The sequence below is a fragment of the Bombus pascuorum genome, chromosome 14, assembly GCF_905332965.1.
Source record: "Bombus pascuorum chromosome 14, iyBomPasc1.1, whole genome shotgun sequence".
Taxonomy (NCBI): Eukaryota; Metazoa; Arthropoda; class Insecta; order Hymenoptera; family Apidae; genus Bombus; species Bombus pascuorum.
In genome coordinates, this window is record NC_083501.1 from 10,368,213 (window position 1) to 10,382,255 (window position 14,043).

General features: G+C 31.2%; 1 protein-coding gene across 3 annotated transcripts in view; it reads right to left on the reverse strand.

The window, feature by feature from the left end:
• LOC132914111 (DENN domain-containing protein 5B) overlaps positions 1 to 14,043 on the reverse strand; it is a 71,512-nt gene that overhangs the window by 16,740 nt on the left and 40,729 nt on the right. For all 3 annotated transcript variants that reach the window (XM_060972943.1, XM_060972941.1, XM_060972942.1), the window contains exons 2-3: positions 7,929 to 8,038; positions 5,170 to 5,390 (exon numbers count right to left, since the gene is read on the reverse strand). In XM_060972943.1, coding sequence (XP_060828926.1) covers positions 5,170 to 5,390; positions 7,929 to 8,038 — 331 coding nt within the window. The remainder of the gene's footprint in view (positions 1 to 5,169; positions 5,391 to 7,928; positions 8,039 to 14,043) is intronic.

The following is a 14,043-nucleotide window of genomic DNA, read 5'->3' on the forward strand; positions in this document are numbered from 1 at the left end:
TAAATTTTTTGTAATTTTTGGACCTATTTTGTGCCATTCTTCAAGCAATAATTTCTACAGCTCTTCTTGCTTAGACGTAATATGATGTGTTTTAATCCTTCTGCCTAATTCAGACCAAAGATCCTCTACAGGATTTAGAGCAGAGGGTTGTGGAGGAGTCGTTAAAATATCCAATGTATTAAAAATGATCCATTATTTAACAATATAGGCTATGCATTTCGAATCACTATCCTGTTGAACATAACAGTCTTGTCTTGAATTTCATTTTTCTCGCTCCTTTGCTTTAAAATATTTAAATACCTATATTTGTGCATTATTATTCAATATGGTATGTAATAATAATGTAATGGTATATTCAATAAAAACAAACTCACCTACAGTAAAAGACATTCCCCATATTACTACCCTGACACCCCAGCATTTGACGCTTTGGACAATGCTTTTTTTAACCAATCCTGTTGAGGTTTTAAACGCGTGGATGAATTATAGAAATTCTTTATTCGGAAATGTTAGAAATTAGGATTTCCAATGGTTTCTATTCTATGTGATAATGTATTGATAGATGGATTTCTTACAATGGATTAAACAGAAAACGATGATTATTTAACGTGAAATTAATGCAGTAGTGTGATATGATAACTCTCGAACATCAACTGAACATCAACTGCTGCTGTGCCGAAATATATCGATGGCCGTTAAGCCTATTGAAATTTTCCGACCCTTTCGGCTTGTCGGCATTTGCGCTTTATCGTCGACATTATCCGTATGTCGACGATCTTTCCGCAGTACTATAATAGAGACTACAGAAGCTGCTGTAAAGAGAATCGTTGTGCCAAAAACTAAACACTAGAGGGAGATGTAGAGTTTTCCTAGAAGTGAGATTCACTTCAACAAATTCAGTATTTAGTTTTCGCTAATCTAAACCCGACCACCGCATTGAAAAATATTAAATTTAGTTTCATCTGGAAACAGTATTTTTTTCTAAAATGTTGTATTTTCGTCTACATAATTAATAGTGAACTCCAATCTGTTGTTATTATTATTTTCGTTATTGTTATTTTTATTATTATTATTGTTATTATATTGGCTATCTTTTTTTTCTTGGTCTGTAAGCTCTCGAGGACATCCACTTTGTGTAGCATTTGTTAGATCGTATGCCAAGAAATCGTTTAATAACACTTCTTACGAAAAAGCAACTATAATAATAATACTATACTAATATACTATAATAATAATTACAGCAATAAGTAATAATTTTTTCTATTTCCGAGCAAGATTTTCTTTGCTCATATACACATATATTTAATACATTTTAATATAATCATATATTAATATAATCTTTCTTTCAGCTATTGTTGTTTCTTTTCTAATTTTATTTCCCATTATTCGGATTTCTTTTTTCTGCAAAACAATCTTACTAATTAAAAAAATGACAATCAGTTTGAATGGTAAACTTTCCGCGACATAACAGATGTGCTAACATTGGGAATATTTCGGAAAAAATATATAGAATATTTAGAAAGTAGAATACACGTAATAACAAATTTGTCAAGTGTGCCAATGATTTTATTCCGCTAAAAAAGGACTTCTATGAGTATTTTGTCTATTTTCTTTACTATAACTATCTTTAAATTTCATAATTCATAGTATAGTTAAACTTTAGAGTCGATAGTTGTATTTTGCAAAAGTATTAAATAGAGAATCACATTCTTTACAGACCTGCAAAGAATTTTATACGAAGATACTTTTGTTTGATACTGTATCTGTATTGAACGAAACTGAAAACTTTTTTAATTAGTTTCACCTCATAAATATGATACTGTACAGAAGTTTTACGATTAGGCTACATGTACATTGCTGATCTTATTACGTTAATCTTATTCGTTAATTTTCGAAATCGTTTTCACAGACTGTTATACAAAGATGAATATTTAAACACTCTGTTCTTAGTGTTAAATCATTCCTTAGTTCAATAAATTTTTGGAAGTATAATCAATATAAACTTGATATAGACTTTACAGAACATATATGCAATTGTTTGAAATGAGCCATAAAAGGAAAAAGTGTCAAAAAAAGTAAATAGCTTTTTGAAATTAAGTTTTTCTAAGTAGAATGGTAGAAAATGGAAAATAAATTTATTAAAAAGTTATTCGACAATATCCTCGAAAGGACAATCAATGTAATGCAATCGAGAAATTACTAATTCTTAGATTTATACTTCTTATCGAAAATTAATAATAAATGACCTTAAATTTTTTCAATAGAATTTAGATTAGAGAACTTTGGAGTCACCAATACATAATTATAATAATAACAAATAATAATAATAGCAAATTTATCGTTCATTAAATTACATGTCTATTACAAGAAATTTGTTTGGCATATATTATGTAGTTTATGCTTACATACCTACATCGATAGATATTTGCATAAAAATTAATACTATTTTCTTAATCCTAACTTATAATCTAATTTATATTATAATAATAAATTTCTATATATTTAATACAGTATAAATTTATCCTTGAATCTTAGTTCCAACAAAATGATAGTTACACGATTAATGTTCGATGCCAACCCTATTATCTTCATTAATGCCTGGATAAAATACAGGAACTCTTTTGCTTACTGAATGTCTCTTAAAATCAGCATTTGTGGAAAATCCCATTCTTCTCCCCTCGCTCTATTGAGCTGTGGGCATACACTTAAAGGATGTTTCAAATTTTCTATTTTTTTCATATTACAAAGTCGACAAAGTTCAGTCATTTAATTTGAACGTACTTCCATTATCATAGTTAATCCACGACTCATGCCTCGCGGACAATCTTATTTGATCTATAATTCTGCTATATACTCTTTGGGTCTTCAATTTTGGGTATTTTTCACAATTGGGCTTAGTTAGATCTTTAATATATTACAAATTGGCCAGGATTCAATGTTTTTTGTCGGTCCTCTGTGAAAAATTTAGTTTCCACTCTATTGCTTAAAAGATATACCAGCTCCGAAAATTTATTTTCATGATTCAGAAATCCAGCAAACAAATTCCATCAAATACCTTAGTCTTCGTTTGAACAACAAACTAAATTAGAAAATTTATATTCGAGAGAAAATTAAACAAATAAAAACTAGTAGAAAAACTATCAAATGGTTCATAATCAGAAACTCCAAGTTGAATACAAACAGTAAAGCAAACTATAGATCTACAAAACTATTACCAAACTCATATAGACATATGTAATTCAACTCTGAAGCATAGCTGCCAAATCCAATATAAAGAAAATAGAAGATCTACAATCAGTTATTCTAAGAACTACATTATACACATTGAGATATGTAAGAAACGATGACATAAAGAAGAGTAACTAAAATAACTAAAAATCCTAACAGTGGAGTACATTAACATAGGGTAAAAAGCCATCTTGCTAAAAGTTGTTATTCAAGTTTATCCAGATGGTTCAAAAGGAAACACTCTGTAGTAATTTCTGTAGTTCAATATGCTACTACCAAAATGCCACTTGCATGTAGTGCTGTTGATGTCACTTGAATAGATGTAGTCTTCGTTTCCAATTTTGCATTTTACCTCCACTGGCTTCCAAAATTGTACTTATCAATACTCTACCTTTGCTCATGAAATAGTTAGCCGTTTATTCGAGAGGTCCTGATGCGCAAGAGTCTAAATATGTATACGTTTTTATTACTTCTAGTGTTGACTCGTTATACCTGTATTCTTTAACTTGTTTCTTTTTCTTCCCTGCTTTTTGGACAATTATTGTTTTTGACTTATCTATGTTTACTATTAAACCATTTTCCTAAACATACTGTAACAATGTTCGTTGCGAAATCTCTATATCACTTGTCCTTCTCCCATCCACAAATGTGACTCTTAACAATACGTTCTCGTCAATAGTTTTAATCATTCTTATCATCTACGAACTCAGTTTCATGCAAAACAACTTTGAGAATATTGGAACATCTATGAATGTTGCTAGTAATTTCCCATTTTTTCACTTTAGTTGGAGTGCGCTTTTTTGGTATACAACATCAACAGGTTATCCTTGCACCCCTCTGTTTACCCCTCTGTTTACTCTTGCTTGTCCTTCCGGAAGGATTTCATAATTATTATAATTTATTACAATAATATAACTTTTGCAAATAGTTTTAACAACTGTTTCCTATGTTGAATCACAATCTGTTTCATGAATACAAAATTCTGATTAATCGTTTCCTTGATAATTTAATTTAAATATTACACGAAACCAGCGAAAAACCGAATTATTACTTAAGAATATGTACATAAATATTTCGATATTTCTAAATTATTACAAATATATAAAATATGTTTTATATGAAACATTTTAATCTAATTTTAGCTTCTGATCTTATCTCAGGTAACCATATACATATTGTTAATAGATATTGACAAAGGCAATAATTGATATTAGTTAGTACAATTAAAAGAGCAGTAATCGAAGGTGAATGAATACTAGTCCTACAGAGATCAATAATCAATGTCGGTGTGTTATCGCGATTGAAACAACTATATGTTTCCAGCTACTTTCTAAAAGTTTATGTAGATTTTTAAGTGTTAGGTATTTATTAGTAATAAACGGAATTCCTGAGTGATGTAGATATATATTTTGTTTTAATTTGAATTTTTCAGAGAATTTGAGCCTACTTATAACAGGTAATAACAGTAAAGAAACGTTCTTCGATCATATTTTTCGAAATGTAAAAAAATATCAATCTTTAAGCGAATTGCGATAGCTGTCCAAATATTTGTGCACGGTATCGTACGCAGGTAGGGTTTAAACTCTCTTCTGAACCATTTCATACGACACAAAAAATATCAATCGATCTACTATAGAATGATCTAAGTTGATCACTAGACTGCAGATTTTTATGCATTGATAAGAAATTTGAAGATACTGAAATGCACAAAATGCGTATGATGTGCAAAATCCTATAAAATATTCAAATTAGAATATTCGTTATATTATTTACTAGACAAAATGTTCTTGTGTTTCGTTTCTCTAATCGTATTCATAAAAATATGAATTCGCATAAATAGGTGCAATCTGCTAATCATGTTAACCTTAACGTAACAAAAGGATCAACCGCATCATGGAGGAACTTAAGCAAAGGAAAATAAACAACGGAAAGAAGACTCACGTTGGTGGTGTACCGTTTTGCCCGCTGCTCAGTTCCGTGATGTGCATCGCCTGCAGAGTTTGCATAGCCGCGCATATCTTGCGATTCCGGCACTCCTCGTAGAAAACAAGACTGAACCCGTAGGTTCTGTGCCCGTCCTCCTTGGTGAGCACGAACGAGTGAAATGTCGGTTCCACCGAGTGTTTCTGGGTTCGGAATCTCAGGCCGCTCGGCAGGCAGAGCTGCAAGATTGAATATCTAATGAACAGACGTTACACACAACGCCTTTTCATTCCTCCACTACTTCTTTCCTTCGTCTTTTCTTCTTCTACTTTTTACCATTCACAACTAGGACGCGCCAGCCTACATAACGCTGTTGATCGCGAATAATGTGTACCCAGTTTACCGTATATACATCGAGCATTTTGCACTCTTAATTTTACGTCCCAGTAATTCTGTTAGAGCTTGGCGAAAAGTACCTACCGTGCCTTTTCCTTTCTCTATATTCGAGGGTGTTTTCGAGAGAAGCCATTCGAGGTAAATTTCGTGGAATCGGATAGATAAATGAAAAATGGTTTCTCTATTTTAAAAGAACTTTTTAATTGTTATGAAAATAAATATTTCATCTCAAAATCAAAGAAAAACATTAAATTTTAAAAAATCCTGTTAAAGAAAATGAAAAATATAGCTCAACATCTTGTCTCTTCGTGTAAGGTATCAAATTTATTTAAAAAAGGTCATTGATAATGTAAAAATAAAATTAAAAATATGAGAAATATAATTTGTATAAAATGTTAAAGACAATAGAATATAGCATAAATTAAATATAGCATAGAGAATATAGCATATATTCTTTAGGTATTCAAACGACAAACTATGAAAATATCTTTACTATATGTATATAAAATACTTTATACTTTTAATCTTTCAATTTATTGATTCTATCAAACTTTGTCAAAAGCATTGTTCCTCTTCTTTCTTCTATGCTTAAGGGAATTTTCAACGGAACTACATGAAGTCACGCGATGAAATGGTTGAATAAATGAAGAGCAGTAATGTTCTTTCTGTGTGAGTATATTCCGCGGTAAGGAACTTTTAAGAAAGTATAGTTTGAGAAACGTATATTTTTCGCGGGCACTTTTAAGGCGTATAGAGTGTTGAATTTTTATAATAATTATACGTTATTAGTATTTTATAGATACGTTTGAAAATACATAAATTGACGAGTAGAGTAAAAATATGAAGAAATTGGCATTATTAATATGATTCTCATTTTAGTTTTTAGATCGTGAAATGATGCATTAGTATGTTATCTGATGAAGTTTAGAAATTATTAATATAAATTTACAAGATTTATATGAGTTTCATATCTACTTGTAACTGCAATGCGAATTTGAGCTATTTTTGAATGATGAACACAATAATAACAATTCTTTTTTAATTTCAATATCGTTTAGCATATAGGGAACAGGATATAAGATATCGAATAGGAAATATTATACTTATACCTGTAGCGGTACTTGACAGTAAACTTTCCAACAGTTTCTGTCCCGTGACTCGCTACACAAAGACCCTATTCTTTGCATAAGATGATTGCCAGATGTCGATACATCCTCACAGAATATTTTCAGCTAGCCTAAGGACCCGCTAGAAATCTTAAGATTTATTTAGCTACGGTTCTCGAAAGGGACAAATAGTCTTTCTCTTAGCAGTCCCTAAATCTATCACCTACTACGAGAAGATACGTGAAATCTGCTTTTCTCACGTACGATGCTTCCCGCTAGCAACTTTCTTTCAAGGATTGTTAGCATCCTTTTCCAACCACCAACACAAAATTAGCCAATTAACAACGTCCCTCATTTTCCGAATCAAGGATTTCCTCAACGAATCCGATGATCTCGCATCCTTAGACACACCCCATTATAGTTTTCCTCTGCAGCATCATCGTGACGGAAAGTCAGTTGTTATACATCGGTCCGATTAAATAGTTGGTAGTTCGTAATAATTGATCAGAGTTCCTCGGCATCTTAAACAATCATCATCCGAACCTATATCGCGCATTAAAATGCATCGACCAGAAGTCAAACTTGTAATCGCGAGTCCAGCTCAAAGTATACATATAGAGTATATCATAATAAGTATATATATTGTTAAATATACGCAAGTGTTTCTTCCTATCACTATTACGACCCATGACCTCACACCGAAAGTGCTAAAACATGATCCATTAAAACATTAAGTGCAAATATTTTAACTGTTATTGTTCTCTTTCTTCTTGCTCTCATTGGTGCCCTTTGTTTTTAGACTTCGATGGTTAATTACTGTCTATATTTTTAACATTATATACTCAGACATTAAATCGTAAATACATATAAAATTTCATAGTTTTATCTGTACCATTCAAGAAATTATGGTATGATCATATAATGATGTAACAACATCATGCACTGATCATTTATGTAATTATGTAATTCGTATGCAGATTAGTAGAACATAATTGAAAAAAATTTCGTTTATATTAAGCTAAATTTGCTTCGTAATCGCTTGAAACCATTATTTCTTTGTACTTTTAAATAAAACATGTTAACTGTTTCAACTTTTGATAATTATAATAGCCAATCTCGTTCTTTACGTTCTCATAGTGCATTCACAGTTCGAAAAAAGAAATTGATGAAAACTGTTATTGAATATCACTCTATCAAACAGTATTTAAAAATACCCCATAATGATTATTAAAAGCATGCACGAAAGGAAGAAAATTATGATTATTTATAACGTACCATGCACACAGCGTGTTCGTCGAAGGGGTTCCATGGTACAGAATCAGGATAATGTCCCAAAACTTTGCTTTTATACGCTCGGTCCAAAGGTGTACATTGTAAGGAGTCACCTGAAATAAAAAGGACAATATTTTGTTAAATTTCTAAATTATATAAAACATTTTAATCATTCGTGTGCATGTGCATGTGCATGTCCATAATTACACACATATAATTATGATATAAAAAGAATAATAATACAAAAAATTTGTTTTCGTAATATTTTTTCTCTCTTCGGATTTTATGCTAATTTCTTCGTAATAAACACTAATTTATATTAATTTGCTCTAGTTCTGTCTAAGCTAAACAAATTCAAAGGATCCTTTCCTTTTCAAGGACGTTGGGTCAAAAGATAAAAATGCATGTATTATATTGTATTATATTATATTATTATATTATATTATATTATAACGAATATTCATTGAAGAAATATTATTTCGTTAATAATTAATGTATAAAAATAACATTTATGAAAACAATAATTTAGTTATTTTTACTTTTTAATAGTTAATCCTCGACTGATATTGATGCGTTAAATGACCGTAACTAACTAGATTAGATTCCTTAACTTTAAGGGTATCTTTATTATTTTGTTATGTATATAATATATCGCGTAAAATATAGAATAGAAATATAGAACGGGTAAAATACTTTAATATTAAGCAATCCCTATTTTAAATTGTAGTGGTTATTTATGTTCTAACGATAGCAGTTGAGAGATAAAATCAGATAAGTGCATTTATTAATCAATTTTTTGGTTTCTTTACAAGCATCGACTTTCTCTTAATACTAGATCTGCCAACTTTTCATATGCAATCAAATATATTGTACATAGTTAACTAAGAGTAAATATTAATATTAAAAAATATACGTACATACTTGCACGTTTTTGTAATTAGGAAGACAAAAAATCTGATATTAATCATTTTGATTGGTTTGGTAGTTCTAGCGTTAATTATGTTAAAAATTTATTAATAATAATCATGTTCTTTAAAGAAACATTAACAATTTAGGCGATGTAATTAATATGCTCATTGTTTGACTTTTTGATTACTTTTAATAAATCTTTACAGAACTGTTAATTATTTTCCATTCCAAAGAAATTAATTATTTTGTACCGGTAAACTAAAAAAAAGTGTATGTGTTAGAGATTAAATAAATTCACGTGTTGTGCATACATTGTCTTCAAGTAAGTTAAAAGCCTGACATTTATGATCATAAACAACACGTTACGAAAATGATGAGTTGTAATGCTTGTTAACGATAAGTGGAGACCGTGACCTTTTAACCAAATACTTAAACATGTTCTTCTTTTTAATCAATCTTCGGATCTTCTCTTAGAGCTAAACGAGGTAGAATCTACACATGTTACAAATTTGTTTAAAACTTGTTCTTTCTGTTTCTTATAAAATTTTATATTGTACTTGAATAATTTTCAATGTCACACTAGAAAACAAAAAAATTAGAATAACGTAACACAATTATTTGTCAGGAATTGCACGACTGCAATCTTCTGTGTAAATATTTTTACATATTGAACAATAGAAGTTGCATTGATCTTACAACAGTTGCATATTATAATCACAATAAAATGATATATTTTTTATGATCTTATATGTATCTACTATCTTAGTTCAATGATAGTTATAATACATGGACTTTAAAAAGATAAAAACCTAACCTAGGATATTAAATTTAAAAACTCAATTTAATTGCATTTTAATATTTTATCATATACAGCTACGACGATTATATAGAATGCAACCATTACAGTCCGAGGCCCCGCATATTAGCGACAATTTGTCCTGTGATAGTTTTATTGTTTACGATTAGGGCAACTGTCTATATGAATGTGCGTATATTTGACGACACGGTTACTGGTCTTCTATTTTTGCTATCGCTCGCATCAATCAAAGTTCAATTTTTTCCTCTAATAATGCCATACACAAATGCTAAAGCAACAGCGATTTTGTCGCTAGTGCTAGCCTCTGACTCATCTGATCTGTAATTTTAGAATTAAAGATATGCTCTCTACTTTTGAACACTAGTGTACATTTCTATACCCTAGATCGCCAGATATTCCAAAACATTATATAATCTTCAACGCCTATATCCCCACACAATCATGTCCAATCTCCAAACCTCGTAACACTTTCGACCCAAGTATTTGACAGAAGCCTCTCTTTACAGACAGAGTATCATCACAGCGAAATAATTAGTGTAAATTCCTCGTTGCACGAGAAACGTTCAAGTCGGTCAACCATTCTACGAGAAAAGTGATGTGCATATGTGTTCCAGATGAGACAGAAAAGACGCACACACATATAGAAAAGGAAGAGATTCGACATTTAAAAAAGAGTTTTAGCAGGGGTGCATTTATTTTACTCCAGTTTGCACATTGTTCTTGGTTCAGCACAGCCTAAGTGCATCTTGGAAGCTGCAATTCCTACAGCAAGAAAAGGAGTGAGAGAGAGAGGGAGAGAGAATGAGAGAAAAAATAGGGGAAGAAGAGGGCTCTCCTCCTTTCCTCAGAAAAATTATAGTCTCTCCACGACAGCGTCGGCAACTTGTTATTGAACGTGGTACATATCCCAGAGCAGCTCGACCTGAATGAGACTGTTGAAAGTCTTGGCGATGTTCCAGTTGCCTCGCACACGACGGACACAACAGCACCCTTGTACGGGGTTAATCGTTCATGATCGAACAACTGCCCAGGAAGGCAGTGGAATGCATATTATGTGGGCTCGTCGAGCGAGAATTTGATTACACGGGGTGCATAATTGCTGGCTAACAGAAACGGATCCTCAGCGAAGACAGGACATTATCAGAATAAACTCTTATTCAAATATTTATTTAAATAATAACATATTTAGAAAATAAGTTATTTTAATATTTTTTATTTTATTTCAGTGATTTTCAACCTTTTTTATCTTGTGACACACATAAACCAATTATTAAAATTTTGCGTCACATTAAAAAATATATTATATTTGGTTCAAGACAAGATATTTACACTGTACAGCTATGATTGTATTGGCTGTTACCATTTTTTTATTTGCCAATATAATTGAATAAATTATTACATGCTTTAGAAATTTTTGTGGCACATTGGTTGTAGATCGCTAAGTTTGAAATTGAATTTCACCTTAAAACTATAATATCTGGTACACGGAATTTCTGTTTTAAAATTCTGATGCGTAAATCGAAATACATATACTATATACCTTTACGTATTAGTTAACATATAAGATATTTCATTGATGTTCAACACTGCAGATGTTTTCGTTATTTTAATAAATGAAAATATTCTGCAACGAGCTGAATCAGATGCTGCTAGGTCAATCAATATATGGAGATGATCCATAATTTCTCAGTTTAATTCTTGAATCCTTTTTGAAATTATAAAACTCACAGATACTTACGAGTTTTCAAAACAAAAAATACTCAATTTTACTATCTGAAATTTACTCAATTGAATATATATAGCTACGTCGGAGTTAATAGTTAACGTAGTTAACAGTGGTGTGCAAAAGTTTCCGATCAAATATCTCGCTACATGATGCTGTGCATAATTTCCTTTCTTAATTCAATTTCTAAAAGTGGACCAATTCTTTGAGCAGAAAATACGGCCAAAACTATTATATTTCGTCTATCGTATTTTAATGTTGGTATCTGATATCTCACATCATATTTTTCCAACAGGGCGTCTCCTATATTGTCCTCTGCCATTCCTGAATAGATTAAATTTTAATTTACCAGAAAATGCCACATCTTTCCAATCGTCGATTGTTCAGTTTAAATTCTGATTCTTCATACTAATGAAAGGATATTTTGTATCTGATCTAGCTAAAATATCTAGACGTTTTGTCACAGTCGAGTGACTAATATTAGCAATTCCTTCCTCGCGTATTTCGTAGGCTATTTAAAGAGTACTCTTTTTGCATTTACTGTAGATTTTTTTTTTTATTAGTTGGTCAACTCTTTTAATACTTTTTCATGGTCTTCTACATCGTGGTTGCTCTTCTAGGCTTTTTTCAGAACGATATTTTTTCATAATGTCATTTACCATAGATATTGAAGCGGTCTCGTGAGACGGTTTGCCAGTTTTTGACAAATCAATTATTCTCCCGATAATCAATAGAAGTATTTTCATGTCTTCCTTAACTGCTGCGACGACGCATTAGTAACTAATTCTGATATGTTGACATCCATATGCAACGCAAATAAAGCGTAATAAACTTTGATATTTGGAGATACGCTTGGCCGGAAGCTTTTGAAAGCGTCGTATTGACGATTTTGTAAACATCTATATAAAGGATAATAAAGAGTTTATTATTTGTAATACTGTTTTCTCTTAGTTGTTGTGCCTGTACATCCAGTAATAGTTCACACTGATCTACATATCGCTTTTAGTAAATAATATGAAAAATATATCTGACCGGAAAGTTTTGCACGCTAATGTATACTCGAAACATTTCATGCCGGAAAAATATGTCTTTTTCATATTATCACTTAACCACTAGTCATATAAAAATACTTACACGTGTTCTTTTTAGTTGATTTTCTAACATTGTGTAATTCTTTTCACAGAGTAATTTTAAATTGAAATATAATAATTCTATATATTTATAATGGACGTACTTTTATGTAATTAGTGGTTAAGTAGAAATATGGACAAGACTTGTAATGAAAGAAGAAGATTTGTAATGACAAGTATGAAAATGTAAAATATGAATTCGTTACTTGCGATAATATCATTTTGAAAATAATGATCAAATAATCAATTTGAAAAATATTTAAAAAATGATATAGGTCTCCTTTTCATAAGTAAAAGAAAACGAACGATTCAATAATCACTAATACGTATATTCATTTCGGCGTGTTCCCAAGAAGCGGGCTTGGTTTTACAATAATTGCTTATTTAAGATATCCCGCTCATGCTTCCACCGCTCACGCTTTTCTCGCGTTTCTTTGGCCTTGTTATCATCCACTCTAACTTACTATACTAAATTATATTCTATTATTCTAATCTTTACTATACTATGCTATCTTTGGTTTCCTAACTCTACATATATTCACATCTTGTCTCATCCGTTTGTACTTTTACTTCTTTTTTTTTTATTGCACTATCCTTCTTTAATATTGTTGCTTATAACATATTTATTAAGCGTTGTAACTGCTTCCTTAAAAAATTCCAATTGCCTGCAACATTCCACCACTTCCTCTTTGAACTCTTCCGCAACTATCTCCCCGTTCCTTAAATGTGGTTTTATTTAGTTCTTCGCATTTGAAAAGTAGATTAGTATTCCTGTGTACCTTCTGCATAGCATACACTTCCTCGCCTTTTCACTATCTCAACATTTATTGTCGTCCTCCAGGTTTTCATACGTGATACTTTTTTTTTTTTTTTTTTTTTTTTTTTTTTCCGTAGATATCATATTTTTTATTTTATTTTGGTTATTTTACAATTTGTCCTTGCGGACATTTGGTAAAGTGTTATATCTTGTTGGTGAAGAAAAAAAAAAATATAAATAAAAAATAATATAGCATGTGGGCGGCTACCCCCAGCGGGGTGCCAGCTTCGTTTTTTTTTCTAAGTTATATCTTTTATGAGGTCTATTGGGTGTTTCCTTTTTAGTCTTCTTACGATGTTTGTTGTGTTGCACGTTTCAGCTGCCAGATGGTTCGGGTGTGTTTCTATTCTTGTTCTGTATCTTGTTGCGAATCTGGTAATCTCCTCCTTGACCGTTGGTATTCCGAGGTCTTTCCTTATGTCCTCGTTTCTAACGTACCACGGGGCGTTTACCATTGTTCTAAGGATTTTGGCTTGGATTGTTTCTATTTTGTTTATATGGCTCATTGCTGCTGTTCCCCATAGTGGAATTCCGTATGTCCAGATTGGCTTTATGATTATTTTGTATATTTTCAGTTTGTTTTCTGTGCTTAGTTTGGATTTTCGGCTTGTTAGCCAGTACATTTGTCTCCTTGCTATCTGTATCTTGTCTATTATTGATTTGATGTGCTGTTTCCATGTGAAGTGTGTATCTATGTGAAGTCCAAGGTATTTGACTTGCCT